The following is a 14330-nucleotide window of genomic DNA, read 5'->3' on the forward strand; positions in this document are numbered from 1 at the left end:
GGGATTCCGATTCAGAGGCTGAACCAGAGGAATCCCAGCCTGCACAGGAGTCCCCGCCTCCAGGGCCGGCTGAACTGGGGCAGGGCCTTGATTCTGAAGCACCTGCACCTGTGCCGGATCCTCAGGAGCAGGCACCAGGTGATTCCACTCTGGCTCCAGAGGTGGTTGAGGACTCAGTGCCTGCAGGTGAGTCTCCCCCTGGGCCCAGTAACCCTTTAGCCTCTCCTGAACTGCAGAGACTCAGGGCAGAGAGGCGAAGGGAACTGGTTTCTCCCAGGAGGAGTGCTCGCCTTAAGGCCAAGAGAGGCGGGTCTCCTAGGGGCCGGGGCCGGGGCCGCCCCTGGCCTCAGAACAGATAAAGGCCAGTCGGCCCGGTCCCAGGTTGTGGGAGCAACGTCGTTGTTGAGTACCTGTTCCTGCCCGGACCCAGACCTGACTCTCCAGTGCCCCTGTCCCCGCCCGGCTTCCTGCTTCGGTCCTCGCCCTGCTCCTTGTGGACTGTTTCCAGGCTATTGACCCAGGACCGGACTTTGACTACGCCAACGGTAACCTTCCCCCCGGGACCAGCACAATTATATTACTGTGGTTGTTGGCAGAATCTTGAATAAATATACAGTGGTGCCTCGGGTTACAGATGCTTCAGGTTACAGACTCAGCTAACCCAGAAATAGTACCTCGGGTTAAGATCTTTGCTTCAGGATGAGAACAGAAATCATGCTCCGGTGGCGCGGCGGCAGCAGGAAGCCCCATTAGCTAAAGTGGTGCTTCAGGTTAAGAACAGTTTCAGGTTGAGAACGGACCTCCAGAACGAATTAAGTTCTTAACCCAAGATACCACTATAGTTCTCATAGATTGACATCTTAGAGGGATCATTAGGAACTAAATCTCTTGGTACCACACTTGTGATACTGTCCAAGTGATGTCCAGAAGCATCCCAGGTGTAAGAAAACATGGGAAATGTAGTTCCCATGGGTCTTGAAGATTATGCTAGCTTGGACATCAGAACCAATGGGAATTAGCTCTCCCATGGATCTTTTATGCAAAATATTAAGGCAGCCGCCTTGTAAATTTGGACTGGAAAGGGGAGGGAAAGGCTTGTGCCAGTCTGAATCCAAGCAAGGCCCATGCATTAGATTAAGATTGGTTTTTTTATTTTTTATAATAATATTTATTAATTTTATATAACAAAAATCAACATACATAACAACATGATCTTTCTCATTAACCACGTTTCATTCTCATATTTGGACTTCCTCACATCTCTTGTTCCTGCTTTTTAAACACATAGATTTTTCTAGCAAATTATTCACTTAATTCAGTTTATATCATATAATTGTCCAATATTAAATCTCAAACCTTAGAATTTAAAATCACGTTTAAATTTATATTCCTTGTTACTAATTTGTTGGAACCATCTTATTGCAGATCTTACACCTTTCTTAACATTCATACAATTTACAGTATTTTTGTAAATAGTCCTTAAATTTCTTCCAATCCTCCTCCACCAATTCTTCTCCCTGGTCACGGATTCTGCCGGTCATCTCTGCCAATTCCATATAGTCCATCAGTTGCATCTGCCATTCTTCCAATGTGGTAGATTAAGATTGAACTTGGGTTTTGGTTTTTGGTTTTTGAACTGGGGGAGTTGTTGCTTTTTGCACTCCCCAGTTCCAAACTTCAGCACCATCACTAGTTCTTTTCACATATGCAACCCCCCCCCCAAAAAAACCCCCCACCAGTTTTATTCTTTAAGAGTTATGCAGATAAATATTCTGGCAAGTCAAAGATACAGCAAATGAGGAATATAAGAGGTGGAGAGTCATTAAATTTCAGTTGTGTCAGTGAAGTGTTCATGACATGCCAAATGAGAAATGAAAAAAGGCAGATTTCAGTTCAGGGCCTGCAGCATGAGTAACTGGTTAAAGTGTGAAGCTAGTGCTAAAAGGCATACTATTAAGTCAGTGATAAGAAAGGAGCGGATGATCTCTGAGAGAACAATTGTTAGTTCTATTTTTGAAATATTTTCATTAGTCACCTTAGGGAGGAAAGTAGGAGCATCTATCTGAAATCTGCAGATGGTACCAAGTCATTCTTTTGTTTGCTTCTCCCACTCCTACCTTTGTATCTTTCCTCCTGCCATTCTGTCAAGCCTACTCAGCCTTGTCCCAGCCCATGTCCTTGGCACATAGGCCACCCCACCCCACCCCACCCCACTATCTCAGTCTCTTGTATGCCTCCTAGGGATGAAGGGAGAACTAGAATCCCCTCTTCCATTCCTTTAGTATGGTCTGGGTTTGAGTAGCTCTGCACTCTAGGGGGCAGTGCTTGCCAGTGTGCCAGGGCTCCTCTGTGGACCAACATGGGGGCAAGACTGCCCCAAGAGGGCTAGTGAAGTGTGCTGTGACCACAGCAATAATTGCTAAAACAATTTAGAGATATTTGTGGGATGCGCCTGTGTGTAGATGTGGTTGAGTTCATATTCATGCAAGTAAGCACACATATCATAGGTCTGGAACATATACAGGAAGTTACCTTAGACCCAAAGTGTGTTTGTTTGTGCATGTATGTCTATGAATTTCTGTGCATTGTATCCATGTACATATGTATTTCTCAAGTCAACATTTATAACCTCTGCCATCCGTAGTGCTAGGAACGCCATAGTTTTTTTAATAATAAAAAAAACAGAACCAGAGAGTACATCAGTGCTATTTTACCTTCCATGCAAGATATGTCTGTACCATGCAATGCGCCCCAGAGATTTGCCTTTATTTTAGTCACCCCTTTTATTGCTGAAAAGAGTTATCCAGTTTATCGATCATTACAACAAGTATAAACAAAACCAAATAGATGTTAGAAAAAGACAAAAATAATTTTAAGAAATGACATCAGATCAGATACTAGCTTTTGATACTTAAATTTTGAAAGATACTTAAATTATGAAACAAAAAGGAAAATGTATAAGATCAATTTAGCCTTATCATGGGGAAATTATGTGCAAAGCAGAAGCGACTATGAAATAATTATCTCAGAATTACAATACAGTGCCTTCATGTCACCTTCCATGAAATAGCATATTGAAACATATTTAAGGGCATTATCTATTACTAGTTTCAGTTTAATAACAAGGCAAAAAAACTGAATTACCATGTTGGATGCTCAAAAAGCATTTGATATTGTAGAGAAGCCTTTGTTAAAAAGCAGTATTAACTACATTTATTTTGAGAACTCAAGTTTGTGAATTAGTTTTCAAGTATTTATGATAGACCCATTCCTAGGATTACTCCAAGTAATAGATAGCCAGAAACAGCATTATTGGAAAGAAGAACACGACAGATTTGTTCCCTTTCGCCAATATTTTTTATTTAGAGTACTAAAATCTGAGCAATAGCAGTAAGAACTAATTAAAGGGATGTCTCTGAGAAATAAAGAAAGTTAACATTAAATGTTGGTGATAGGGTGTTAATGCTATCAGTGTTAGTGCTTTTTAAAGAAGTATAGCTAGATTTCCAGTAGTTAAATAAATTAAAGTAGGACATTTTGGGAATAATCATAATACCACAGTCTTTAAAGTTATAGCTTTTTGTAAAAACCCTTGGAAGAAGAAAGTTAATTATTTCCATATATTACTTAGCAGTAGACGTTAAAGAATTTTCTTTGAATTATTTGTGAATCAAAGAGATTGCAACCGAGAACAGCAAGAATTGAATGTAATTCTAAATTGTTTTTGTTTTTACATTATGAATAAATATACCCAAATAAAGGAGAAAATGATAAAGGTATACATTAACAGGATTAAAAGATCTGGACTTGCATGCAAGATTCTATATCAAAACAAGCAAAGGCTCCCTAAATCTGTTCTGGGCTCCTCCCCACCTTGAATTATTTGTGAATCAAAGAGATTGCAACCAAGAACAGCAAGAATTGAATGTAATTCTAAATTGTTTTTGTTTTTACATTATGAATAAATATACCCAAATAAAGGGCAAGTAAATGTCTTGGCTACTCCTGTAATTCATTCCTTTTATACACGTTGGAAAACGATCCAGCTTAAGTACTGTTAATTGTCTCATATGCATCCTTCTAGTTTAATGATTAGGTTCAAAATTTTAGATTTGATCCAGTTCAAGATCACAGTATATGTTTAAACCTGACAATTGTGTTAGTTCTTAAAATAGAATAGAATACTTTCTACTATGTATAGATATGAATAAAAATTGAGGACAATTTTTTGTTTGAAAACTTTCAATTATAGCATATATTTAGTTATTTATAGTGCAACTCCATGCATGTCTTATCAGAAGAAAGTCCCATTGAGTTAAATGGAACTTACTCCCAGGTAAATTATTGGAGTTCATCCTTAGTGAGCAATATTGGAATACAGTGGTACCTCTAGTTGCGGGCTTAATCTGTTTCGGGGTGCTGTTTGCACCCCGAAAAGTCTGCAACTAGAGTGCCTCTTCCGCGCATGTGCTATCGAGCGCTTCTGCACATGGGCGAGGTGCGCAGATCACTTCTGTGCATGTGCGCGTGGCGAACCCAAAGTAAACACTTCCAGGTTTGCCGTGTTCATAAGTTGAAAGTCCATAACAAGAGCAGAACGCAACTAGAGGTACCACTGTACACTGGAACTTGGTTTGAAAATTTGTTAAGTGTACTTACAAGATACCATCTAAGGTATATAGTACTTGGTTTAATGGTAGAATGGGGAAGGAAAAATGAAAATGCATTTACGGAAAAGGTCAAAGTATTGTGAAATAGAAATAAACGGAGAGCCATAGGTTTGAGCCATGAATTTTTCTGGGTGACTGAAATATAAAACACTGAATGGAGCAGGCCAGTTTTTCCACACACAACATGAAAAGAAAAGGCCTGTACATTTTGCTTCATATCTCAGACTCTACAAATAAATGCTAGAAACGTACCTGTTTAAAAATGATAGCTGGGGATCTGGAGAACATTGTTTTTTATTGGGGTGGGGGTGTTCCTACCCTGCTGAACACCCATGCGGAGAACTGTATTTCTGAAAGAACTCCACTTTTCAATTTCAAAGGCACTGATGGAAAAATCATTTTATATTTTTGTATAATTGTTATAACTTCCCATCAGCAGAGTTGCTGCTGTTTGCTGGAAGGAGAAACTGCTTCTTGTTTTTGAATTTTTGTATAGTAGTATGGAGGCAAAAGCTGGTCATAAAAAGGATTCCATCAAAAGTGAATTTGAGTGATATCACAAAATTCTGGTTCTTTCACATTATAGTATGCTGTGTAAAATGAAGCATAGCTCATTCTGCCTATTTAGTAGCTATCATGGGAGTTCTCATCTGACAGGTACAATTGGAGGCAAAAAATAGTGGTAAGTGCTCAAGTGGACAATTCTTAGAAGGGGGTATTATTTGAATATTATGAGATTGTTTAACTTTCTCTTTTAAACCCCTGCATTGCCAGAAGCAACTTTGAATAATAGCAGTTTGATACAAAAAGACACAGCAGTAAATTATAAATAGTAAATTGTATTAGACTACAGTTGAATATAAAAACATTTATAGAATTAAAGGCTCAGTTGTACCAATCCTTCAATACAAAGTACAGTGACATTACTGACTTTCCAATAGATTGAGCACTGTTCTCTAAGTATCTGCAGCTATATTTGCAATAAATGTTATGAATTCGGGTAAATATTCTTTTGACTACTTATTTGCAAGAGTAAATAAGTATACTGTTTATGGAATACTGTTATAGTTGCTAAAGCCCAGAGTACAATGCACTAATATCTGAATTGTGTCAGTAGTATTAGTGCCACTTTTCATAAAATAGCAACTTCTTTGCTTGAGAGCACCTCCATATTTTAAGTACAGTGGTGCCTCACAAGACGAAATTAATTCGTTCCGCGAGTTTTTTCGTCTTGCAATTTTTTCGTCTTGCAAAGCACGGACTTTGGAAAAGCTTCAAAAATCACCAAAGTCTTCAAAAACCTCAAAAAAAGGCTACCACATCGCGTGCTATGAGTTGCTCCTCGAAGTGAATGCACAGTTTTAAGAAAAAGGAAACAAACTTGCAAGACAAAGGAAACAAACTTGCAAGACGTTTTCGTCTTGCGAAGCAAGCCCATAGGGAAATCCGTCTTGCGAAGCAACTCAAAAAACGAAAAACTCTTTCGTTTTGCGAGTTTTTCGTCTTACGCGGCATTCGTCTTGCGAGGTACCACTGTATTCAGTGGGAAAGTTGTATTAAGTGGGAAAATACATGTAAGACATGATCTCAATCAGAAAATGGGACAAATTAAAACACTGAAATGAAATGAAATGAAAACAAACGATAGACACACTTACTTCATTTGGGCCCACAGCAACTGAAGGCAAGAAATGTTCATCTAGGTGAACATGGATTTGCGCATAAGCAGGTTCTGGAAACAACACAGGAAGCCACACTGTTGACCCAAAGGTCATGATCAAGCACCCCTGTGAGAGTTTTTGTTTCAGCCACCTTTTGAGGCAAACTTGGGAAATCAAAATGCAAATCTCTATTTTCAAAAGGGGCCATGGATTCTGCATAAACTACCCCTTACAATATTCTATAAAATCATGTGACAATTTCTTAAGATGTTGAACCAAACGCTAAACTACATGAAATAAACAAAGTGAGATAAACAAAGAAAATGGCACAGTCATGAAATGTGGACAGGAATAATATATTAACCTGTTTCAGTAGAGTAAATAATAAATTGGATTTGACGGAGGGGAAGATGGCAGAGATACCAGTTCATTCTACATGGTACCGCTGAATCCAGAGTCACTAGTTACATCTAATAAAAAAAGGAAAGTCAGGGTGTTGCTTTAGTAGAAAAGTTACTTGTAAAAAACCCCAAAAACCCCAGAGGAAGTCATTGACAGCATACCTATTTTATCAAGAGATGAGGTTGCCATAAATGTTGTTTTTCAAAAGTCCAACTAAACAAGCCAAAAAAGAAGAAAGGTGGTGTATCCACAGATAATAGGAATCCACCAGCAGAATGGGGAGGGAGGCAATTTTTATTTATCAAATTATTTATCTCCCAAAAGAGTCCAGGGTGGCATTTTTGGAGATGTGCCACTGGTCCCACCCCTGGTCCATTCCTCTGACGGACTCCCTCCATCAGCACATGGTTGCCACTGAAGATTACCCATAATGTTCAGCATAGCTGGTGTGCCTTAATTCTGCAATTTCTACTGTGAATTACGGACTGCAACTTGGTTTATTCAAGGTGCGATTGGCTGTTGCTTTGCTGTTCAGCATTGCCTCTACCATTATGATTTTGTTTAAGAACTGAGCTAGTGTGCTACAGCACTGAGGCACCAGCTCAAAGGCCAGAATGTGGGCTTGCTGTTGTCCCTTACGATGCTGCCAAGACAAAGTGGGACAGTAGAGTGGCAGCTGCCTTTGGTCAGGCAAGTAGCAAGTAGGTGTGTGAGCCTATTTTCCTGTGTATCTTTTCCTGGGAAGTGGAGCAAAGCTTCACTTGCCATACGATTAGGCTTTGCCTGCATTGGCAATAGTGTTGCTGCTGCAACTATTAAAGAGAAACTGTTTGGTAATATCTTATTTCTTCATTATAATTAATAATTACGTTTCCTATGCAACTCAAGAGTTGCCAAAAAGCAGAAATATAGAGACTGGAAATTTAAAGCTGTATCTGTTCTACAACAGTGATTCTTATGAGAAATCTGTCTTTGACTTTTGAAAAATAGCATGAAAAGCTACCTTAACTCTTAACAAAACACAGCATTCTTGTCAATACGCATGCTGTATAGACCAATATTTAATGTATACTTAGCTACATGTACATCCTTGTTAACACACAACACATTCAAATGTCTTTAAATTAAATGCCACAGTTTGAAATCATTTGTATTTGATACCTGATTTGTCAAGATAGTAAAAAAATTACAACGTAAATGATCTGTCATACATGTGTACAACCAATGTTTTTACACACAAACCCACACACCCCATGCTACCAGTTTTCCAATTGGAAATGAATAGATTGGAATGAATCTGGTACAAATCTGAAAACGATGGCAGCGTTCAGTTAAATTAATAAACTCATGAAACATTTACAAGTACTATGTTAGGGGCAGCTATGAAGAGCCTTTCTTCTTCTGTTCCAGCTCTTGCAGACGCTCTTCTCTGAACTGAGCATGTTGTGTCCCTACTTTATGAGCAGTCTCTGTCGCTGTGATGTCAATCTGGGCATATTTAGTTGATCCACTCCCTATGGCAGAAAAACATTGCCATGGTTATAACATCTTCATGTACTTTCACCTAAGATAATTAGGTAAGAATACAATAATACTCAGTTTGATGTCACACACAGCACAAATAATAATACCCACACCAGAACCTAAAAGCTATAATCTTTGTTACTGGAAAACATAGCATCAAGAAACAGTTAAGCTCTTGTAACTCAGAATCCAAACAAACAAGTGGAACCTACAACATAATGTTGCAGTGCTATCAGCACTTCTGTGGGAATGACCAGGGATGCAGGAGAGGATATATTGCTTGATTATATCCTTTCCAACCTGTGTTAACAAGTTCTACAATTTAGCAGAGTAACATTCCCCTTTTTAAACTTGCACAGCAGATGCATTTGCTCGGCTCGCTAAAGCCTCTAAAATAAGTTACCTGGTAATTTCCCCTTTAGTCCCTCATAAAAGAAATAGACACATTACAGTCTTCTATAAAAGTATTAAAAGTTTACTCACTCACATTCTGTTCACAGATGGATCCCAGAAGGCAGACTTAAGTTACAAAAGTAATATACCTGGAATCTATCCCATAAAGAGATAGTCCCTTTGTCCTCTCTTGGCTGGAAGCCAAGAGAACATCTTAGGCTAAAAGCAGATGTTACTTCTTTGATGAATGTAGTCAGAGAGAGAGAGATATAGCAGCCAGCCCTATGCTTTTGTTCCTGCACAGGTGAGGCCACACCCACCTCTGGTCACATGTAGAGGAAGTCTGTCCCAGCCTAGGAGGAAACAGAAAATTCCGACTGGCTGGTCCAGACACCCCCTTTTTATGTCCACTTTAGGGATGTTGTACTTGACTGCTCTGTGTTTCACATCTCACAACTTCCCCATTAGTAGTGTTCCTGCTCAGGACCATCTTTCCTTCCACATCGTTTTCCTGCTGGGAAGATGCTTGTCCTTCTCACGAAGCAGACCCAGAGGGGCTGCTCTGTACCCAATGGGAAGACGGACAGCATCTCGTCCCGCTGGACACTAGTTTGCTAGGGTAGATGGGGCCCTGCCCCACAATCAGCTGCTGCCTGTTTGCTTTTGCACTACCAACCAGTCCAGGAAGTATCACTACTTGTCACATTCCTTCTCCTTAATCTCAGCATTGCCCCTGTAGGGATCAAGAAAAAGCTAGAACTGGTTTGTACTGCCAGCCATTGGTTCTCTTGGTCTCTTTGTCTTCCATGCTGCCAGCCCTAATGGGCATCAGCAACCGCTGCTTCCTCCCTAGCGAAGGAGTTGTAAAAGGTTCTGAAGATATGCAGCTTTAGGAATGCACTTTTAAAATACCAAAATCGAATCCACCAGAGCTTTTTCCTTTCTCTCTTCAGTTACTTCCTTCCAACCTTCCTTCCTTCTTCCCTGCCACCTGTGATGAGCTGACCACCCTATAATCCTGACCTAACCTGTGTTTTCCTGGCTTCCAGCTGCCATCAACCACGCTCTTTTCCACATTATCATTTTTTATTTTTTTTATAATATTTTTATTAAGTTTATGAAATACAGAAAAAAAGAATAGAAGACAGATGTAAGAAATAAAATAAAAAAGTTACAAATTTCCGTATTCTTTTTTTCCAGCAAGTCTAGTGGACTTCCCCGCATCCTCCAAACCCTGCATTCTCTGTGATACAGAACATCAGCAATTTGTTAACTTGTTTCAATACTTATTGTATCCTTCATTTTATCATGTTACCTAATTTCAAAGATGTTATAACCCAAATCTTATACATTTTCGTTTAAACACAATAAAGTTATTTCATTATTCTACCTCTGACTTCTTGTACCTTAATTTCCATTTCATTAATTTACAATTGCTGAAGCTAGAGTTTCCTAGAGGGTGCATTTTTTAACATTCGTACAGCTTATAATGTTTTTTCAAATAGTCCTTAAATTTTTCCCAGTCCTCCTCAATTGTTTCTTCTCCCAAGTCTCGGATTCTGCCAGTCATTTCGGCCAGTTCCATGTAGTCCACCACATTATCATTTTTTAATTAATTTTATTAAAGGTTTTCAACCTAATATATACCATAAAATTCCAATTAAACTAAAAAATAATAATAGAAAACAACATACCAAACAGAAAAAAACTAAACAGAAAAGTAAAATAAAGCACACTGTCAAACTACTCTCCTCTGGCTCCTTCCCATTGGTATTCAAACATATCAAATCTCTTGGCCTCTACTCAGTCCTCAGTTCTCAGTTTCCTCAACATTTTTGCTCCCTTAGATATGGGTCACATCCAGAATGTCACTATTCTGTAGCAGGGATTTCATTGCATATCAGAAATGTAGGTTTGCTCAATTAAAGTGCTGCGTTGTTCTGGGCCCAACAAATACACTTTTAAAAAAAAACATTTTTTTGCGTATAGCAAAGTAGCAGGGAAATGCATTAAAAAGTGTGGGATAATGGTTGACTGATGGGAAGATGTATAACTTCTGCACAAGCAAATAATGAATTTAAAGAAGATATCGTATCATATATTATACTACTACTACTACTACTACTACTATTAATTAAATTTGTATACCTCCCTATACCTGCAGGTCTCAGGGTGTAAGTTTTGTGCAACCAAATCAGGATGTTCCATGAACAGGTAATTTAGAAAAGCCAACAGTTGATCTCCCCCTCATTTCTCTTGATCACTGTGATTCTGTCCTCAAATGGTTATCTTCCTACTTGACCTTATTACTTCTCCAATATCTCCTTAGGGGGAACGCTTCAGCTACTCTCCAGTGAGCTTCTTAAGAGTTCTGTGCTATTCTCTCTAAATACTTTGTGCCAGGGTAGTATGGCTTCCAAGAGCACCTACCCACTGCTGACAGACAGCTCTACACCCTTGTGCAAATCAATTGAAACAAAGCATGTTTTCTACCTTACTCGTAATCCTGTACTCAAAAGAAACACGAAAAGTCAGTTGATCATTATGGTGTCAGAAGCCTGCAGCCTATAGAAGGAATGATGCGCTCGCCACAATATATTAAGGTTCTATGAAAGAGAGTTATTCCAGAGCTGGAAAAGCGGTATCCTGGCAGTACTGGGATATTGCAGCAGGACTTCACCCCCGTCACACATCAAAAGTGGTGAAGAAATTCATGACAGAGCAGCAAATAAATAGTTGGAGATTGTATATTACTTGAAATCAAAGAGAAAAAACAAAGCATGTAGCAGTAGTGCATTGGAGCTAACAAGTACCCAATAACCAGTGGTGATTGGTGCATCTGTAAAAGGTGACCATGCCACAGTGTAGCTTTGCAAAAGCCCCTTTTGGTCCATGGAACAGCCTAAAATGTTATGCAAAAACAGCAGAAACATGCTTCAGTTGCTTTCAAAGATATTTACCTCTTATGCTTGTGCTAGGTTCCTGAAGTTCCAGCTCCATGTAATGAAGCTGTTTCTTTGATGTGGGGCTGGTAGGAATATTAACATAGGTTGCCATTTCACCATGCAGTCGATCAGCCATCGGTAGGTCTGCTGAATAACCAACTGCCCCTGCCATGAGAAGGAACATGCTTTTAAAAGATACATTAACTTAAGCCCCCTGAAGAAGTAAAAAGACATCAACTTGGGTGTAAGACAAGAAGGGAAATCTTTGAATTCATGCGCTCATGGAGTTCTCCTCCTAAAAGCCCCCACCCCGTTCATTTCAACAGAGGAAATGGATTCTCCTTTGTGATATGGCTGAAAATGAATGTGCCAACCCAAGCATACATGAGTTCCATGCACGCCCAGAGTGCATACAGCTGTTGGTTGTATTACAATGAGAGGGTAAGACTGCATTCTGAAAGTGCCCTTGCTCTGCAGGTGCTGAGGATCAAACTAGACATGATGTTAAAATACATCTTTGGATTTACAGTTGAAGTTTAAAAAAATGCAAATAGCATCAATTGGATGGGGGGCAATGATAATGATCAGGATTGCAGCAGCTGGGGCTGGAGAATATAACCCTTTCCTCCCCTGTTTTGGTTCTGAGGGACATTCCTTCCTCTGAAGCTTGTATTTGCATGGGGGGGGGGAATTACCCAGTAAAGGGCAGTGGAATAACTTACGAATAAAAGAATTTCTACAGATTCTCCACAAAGAATATCTTGCTTAGAAGTGAGGAAAAGAGGACTAGGCGAGGCAAAGGTCTGATTAAAGTTGGGTATTCTATGGAAAACAAAACTCTCTTGGGGTGAGGTATGCTTTGTAATACTCCAGGGAACCCTCCCTATATGTTCATGGCTTTTTCATTTAGGAAGTAGCTCACGTTGTTCCTCCAGCAAGTGCTTGCTTGGGCCCTCATCATATCCCCAGTGCTATTTTTCAAGAAAAAGAGGTGCCAGAACTCACCATGAACACCTCCCTTGTTCTCTTATACAGTGGTGCCCCGCAAGACGAACGCCTCGCAAGACGAAAAACCCGCTAGACGAAAGGGTTTTCCGTTTTGGAGGCGCTTCGTAAAACGAATTTCCCTATGGGGTTGCTTTGCAAGACGAAAAAAATCTTGCATCCCCCCGCGGTTTTTTTCCGCTTTTTTCGCCCTTTTCTTAAGCCGCTAAGCTGCTTATCAGCTGTTCCGCTGATAAGCCGCTTAACAGCTGATCGCTGGAAGCCGCTTGACAGCTGTAGCGCTAATCCGCTAATCTGTCAATGGGCTTGCTTCGCAAGACGAAAAAACAGCTAGACGAAGAGAATCGCGGAACGGATTCTTTTCGTCTAGCGAGGCACCACTGTAATTGCAACGGCACACACCTGAGAGGTGCTGGAATTGAGTTTCTGCATATCCCCCATTAAGGGTTGCCCAACGCCTTGTGTCATTTGGAGTGTTCCCTCGCCACCCATTGAACTGGATCTGTCTGCCTATTCATATGAAATCACCACCAGTCTGTGTACTCTGCTGCAAGTCAGTTTACTCACCAGCTTCTTCAGGATCAGGTGGCGCTCCAGACTCTGTAGGTGGCATCATAAATTCATAGCTTCCTTTAGGACCTGGAACATACAGAAATCTAGACATTGTTGATTCAATTTTAAACAACAAAATGGACAGCAATAATAACACACATGTCTCAATTCTTCAAGTTTCCTCGCAAAGGATTAAAAAATGTGGCTCAGTCAAGAAATATGGAGATTATCTAGGAAGCATTACATGCTTCTAAGAACACTCCGAAGGGAATAAATACTACTACTGTTTAAAGAGTTTGCACCGTGCGCTAATCGCTCATGATGCATGGGGGTTGGGAGTGCTGTGATACTTGCAACCTTCCCAGAGTCTTTTAAAACAGTCTGCCTAACTCAATGACAGTAATAGCAGACACATCTGGTTAGAAATGGTACAGCTCCACAGAAGGACTAGTTCACCTCAATTTTATGTGAGGGGACACCTGAAAAATCAAAACTGTTAAACCTATCCAACTAGAGAGAAAAGTTTGTCATGGTACTTTTTACAATTTCTGCAAGGGAACAGTTGCTTTCCCATATGGTGTAATCTGCACTTCAGGATCAGTACCACATAAGATGGACATAAAAATGAACTCCAGAAGATCATCTGTAAACAGGATTTTCTTATCTTTCATGGAGCTTACTCCTCATTCAACTTCATTTTCTTAAATAATTCAAACATCATCACAGGAACTCCAAGGACCAAGAACTACAGCAAACATTGCTTTGACCATGGGGATCCTACCAAAACCAGCATTCCTGTGATGAAGTTCTTCACAAAAGGTCTTCCAACTTGCAGTTTAGATGCAAAAATTACTGCCTGTGACTTTCCACACACACAACCTTTCCTATCTGAATAGAAAAATAAAGCATCTATCTCATCAAAAATACTGAGTACTTGCCTCTTTGACCTAGGTTTGTTTGAGGAAATTGCCTCTCCAAATACTATGCATATCTACTTGTAAAGTTTGTCCTTCATTTGCTTTCAGGGACCAAAACACTATCATAGAAGCACCACCTGTTTTAAAACCATCTCCAACTTAATACTAAAAATCGTTAGCTACATTTATGGTTCTATTGTGCCCAGTTGCTCAAAATAAATTGCTTTGTAGAGATATTCATAGCAGTGGGGCAGTACTGTA

General features: G+C 39.8%; 1 protein-coding gene across 3 annotated transcripts in view; it reads right to left on the minus strand.

Moving 5' to 3' along the window:
• The window catches only part of DOK7 (docking protein 7), a 41176-nt gene that overhangs the window by 2333 nt on the left and 24513 nt on the right, over window positions 1-14330 (minus strand). The window contains exons 9-11 of one of the 3 annotated variants that reach the window (XM_083698273.1): window positions 13168-13239; window positions 11611-11760; window positions 6793-8247 (exon numbers count right to left, since the gene is read on the minus strand). In XM_083698273.1, coding sequence (XP_083554399.1) covers window positions 8114-8247; window positions 11611-11760; window positions 13168-13239 — 356 coding nt within the window. In that variant the 3' untranslated portion in view covers window positions 6793-8113. Of the gene's footprint in view, window positions 1-6792; window positions 8298-11610; window positions 11761-13167; window positions 13240-14330 lie in introns of those variants that run through there. The other 2 variants (XM_083698274.1, XM_083698275.1) reach the window with 2 other exon arrangements.

The sequence above is a fragment of the Podarcis gaigeae genome, assembly GCF_964106915.1.
Source record: "Podarcis gaigeae genome assembly, chromosome: 9".
NCBI lineage: Eukaryota > Metazoa > Chordata > Lepidosauria > Squamata > Lacertidae > Podarcis > Podarcis gaigeae.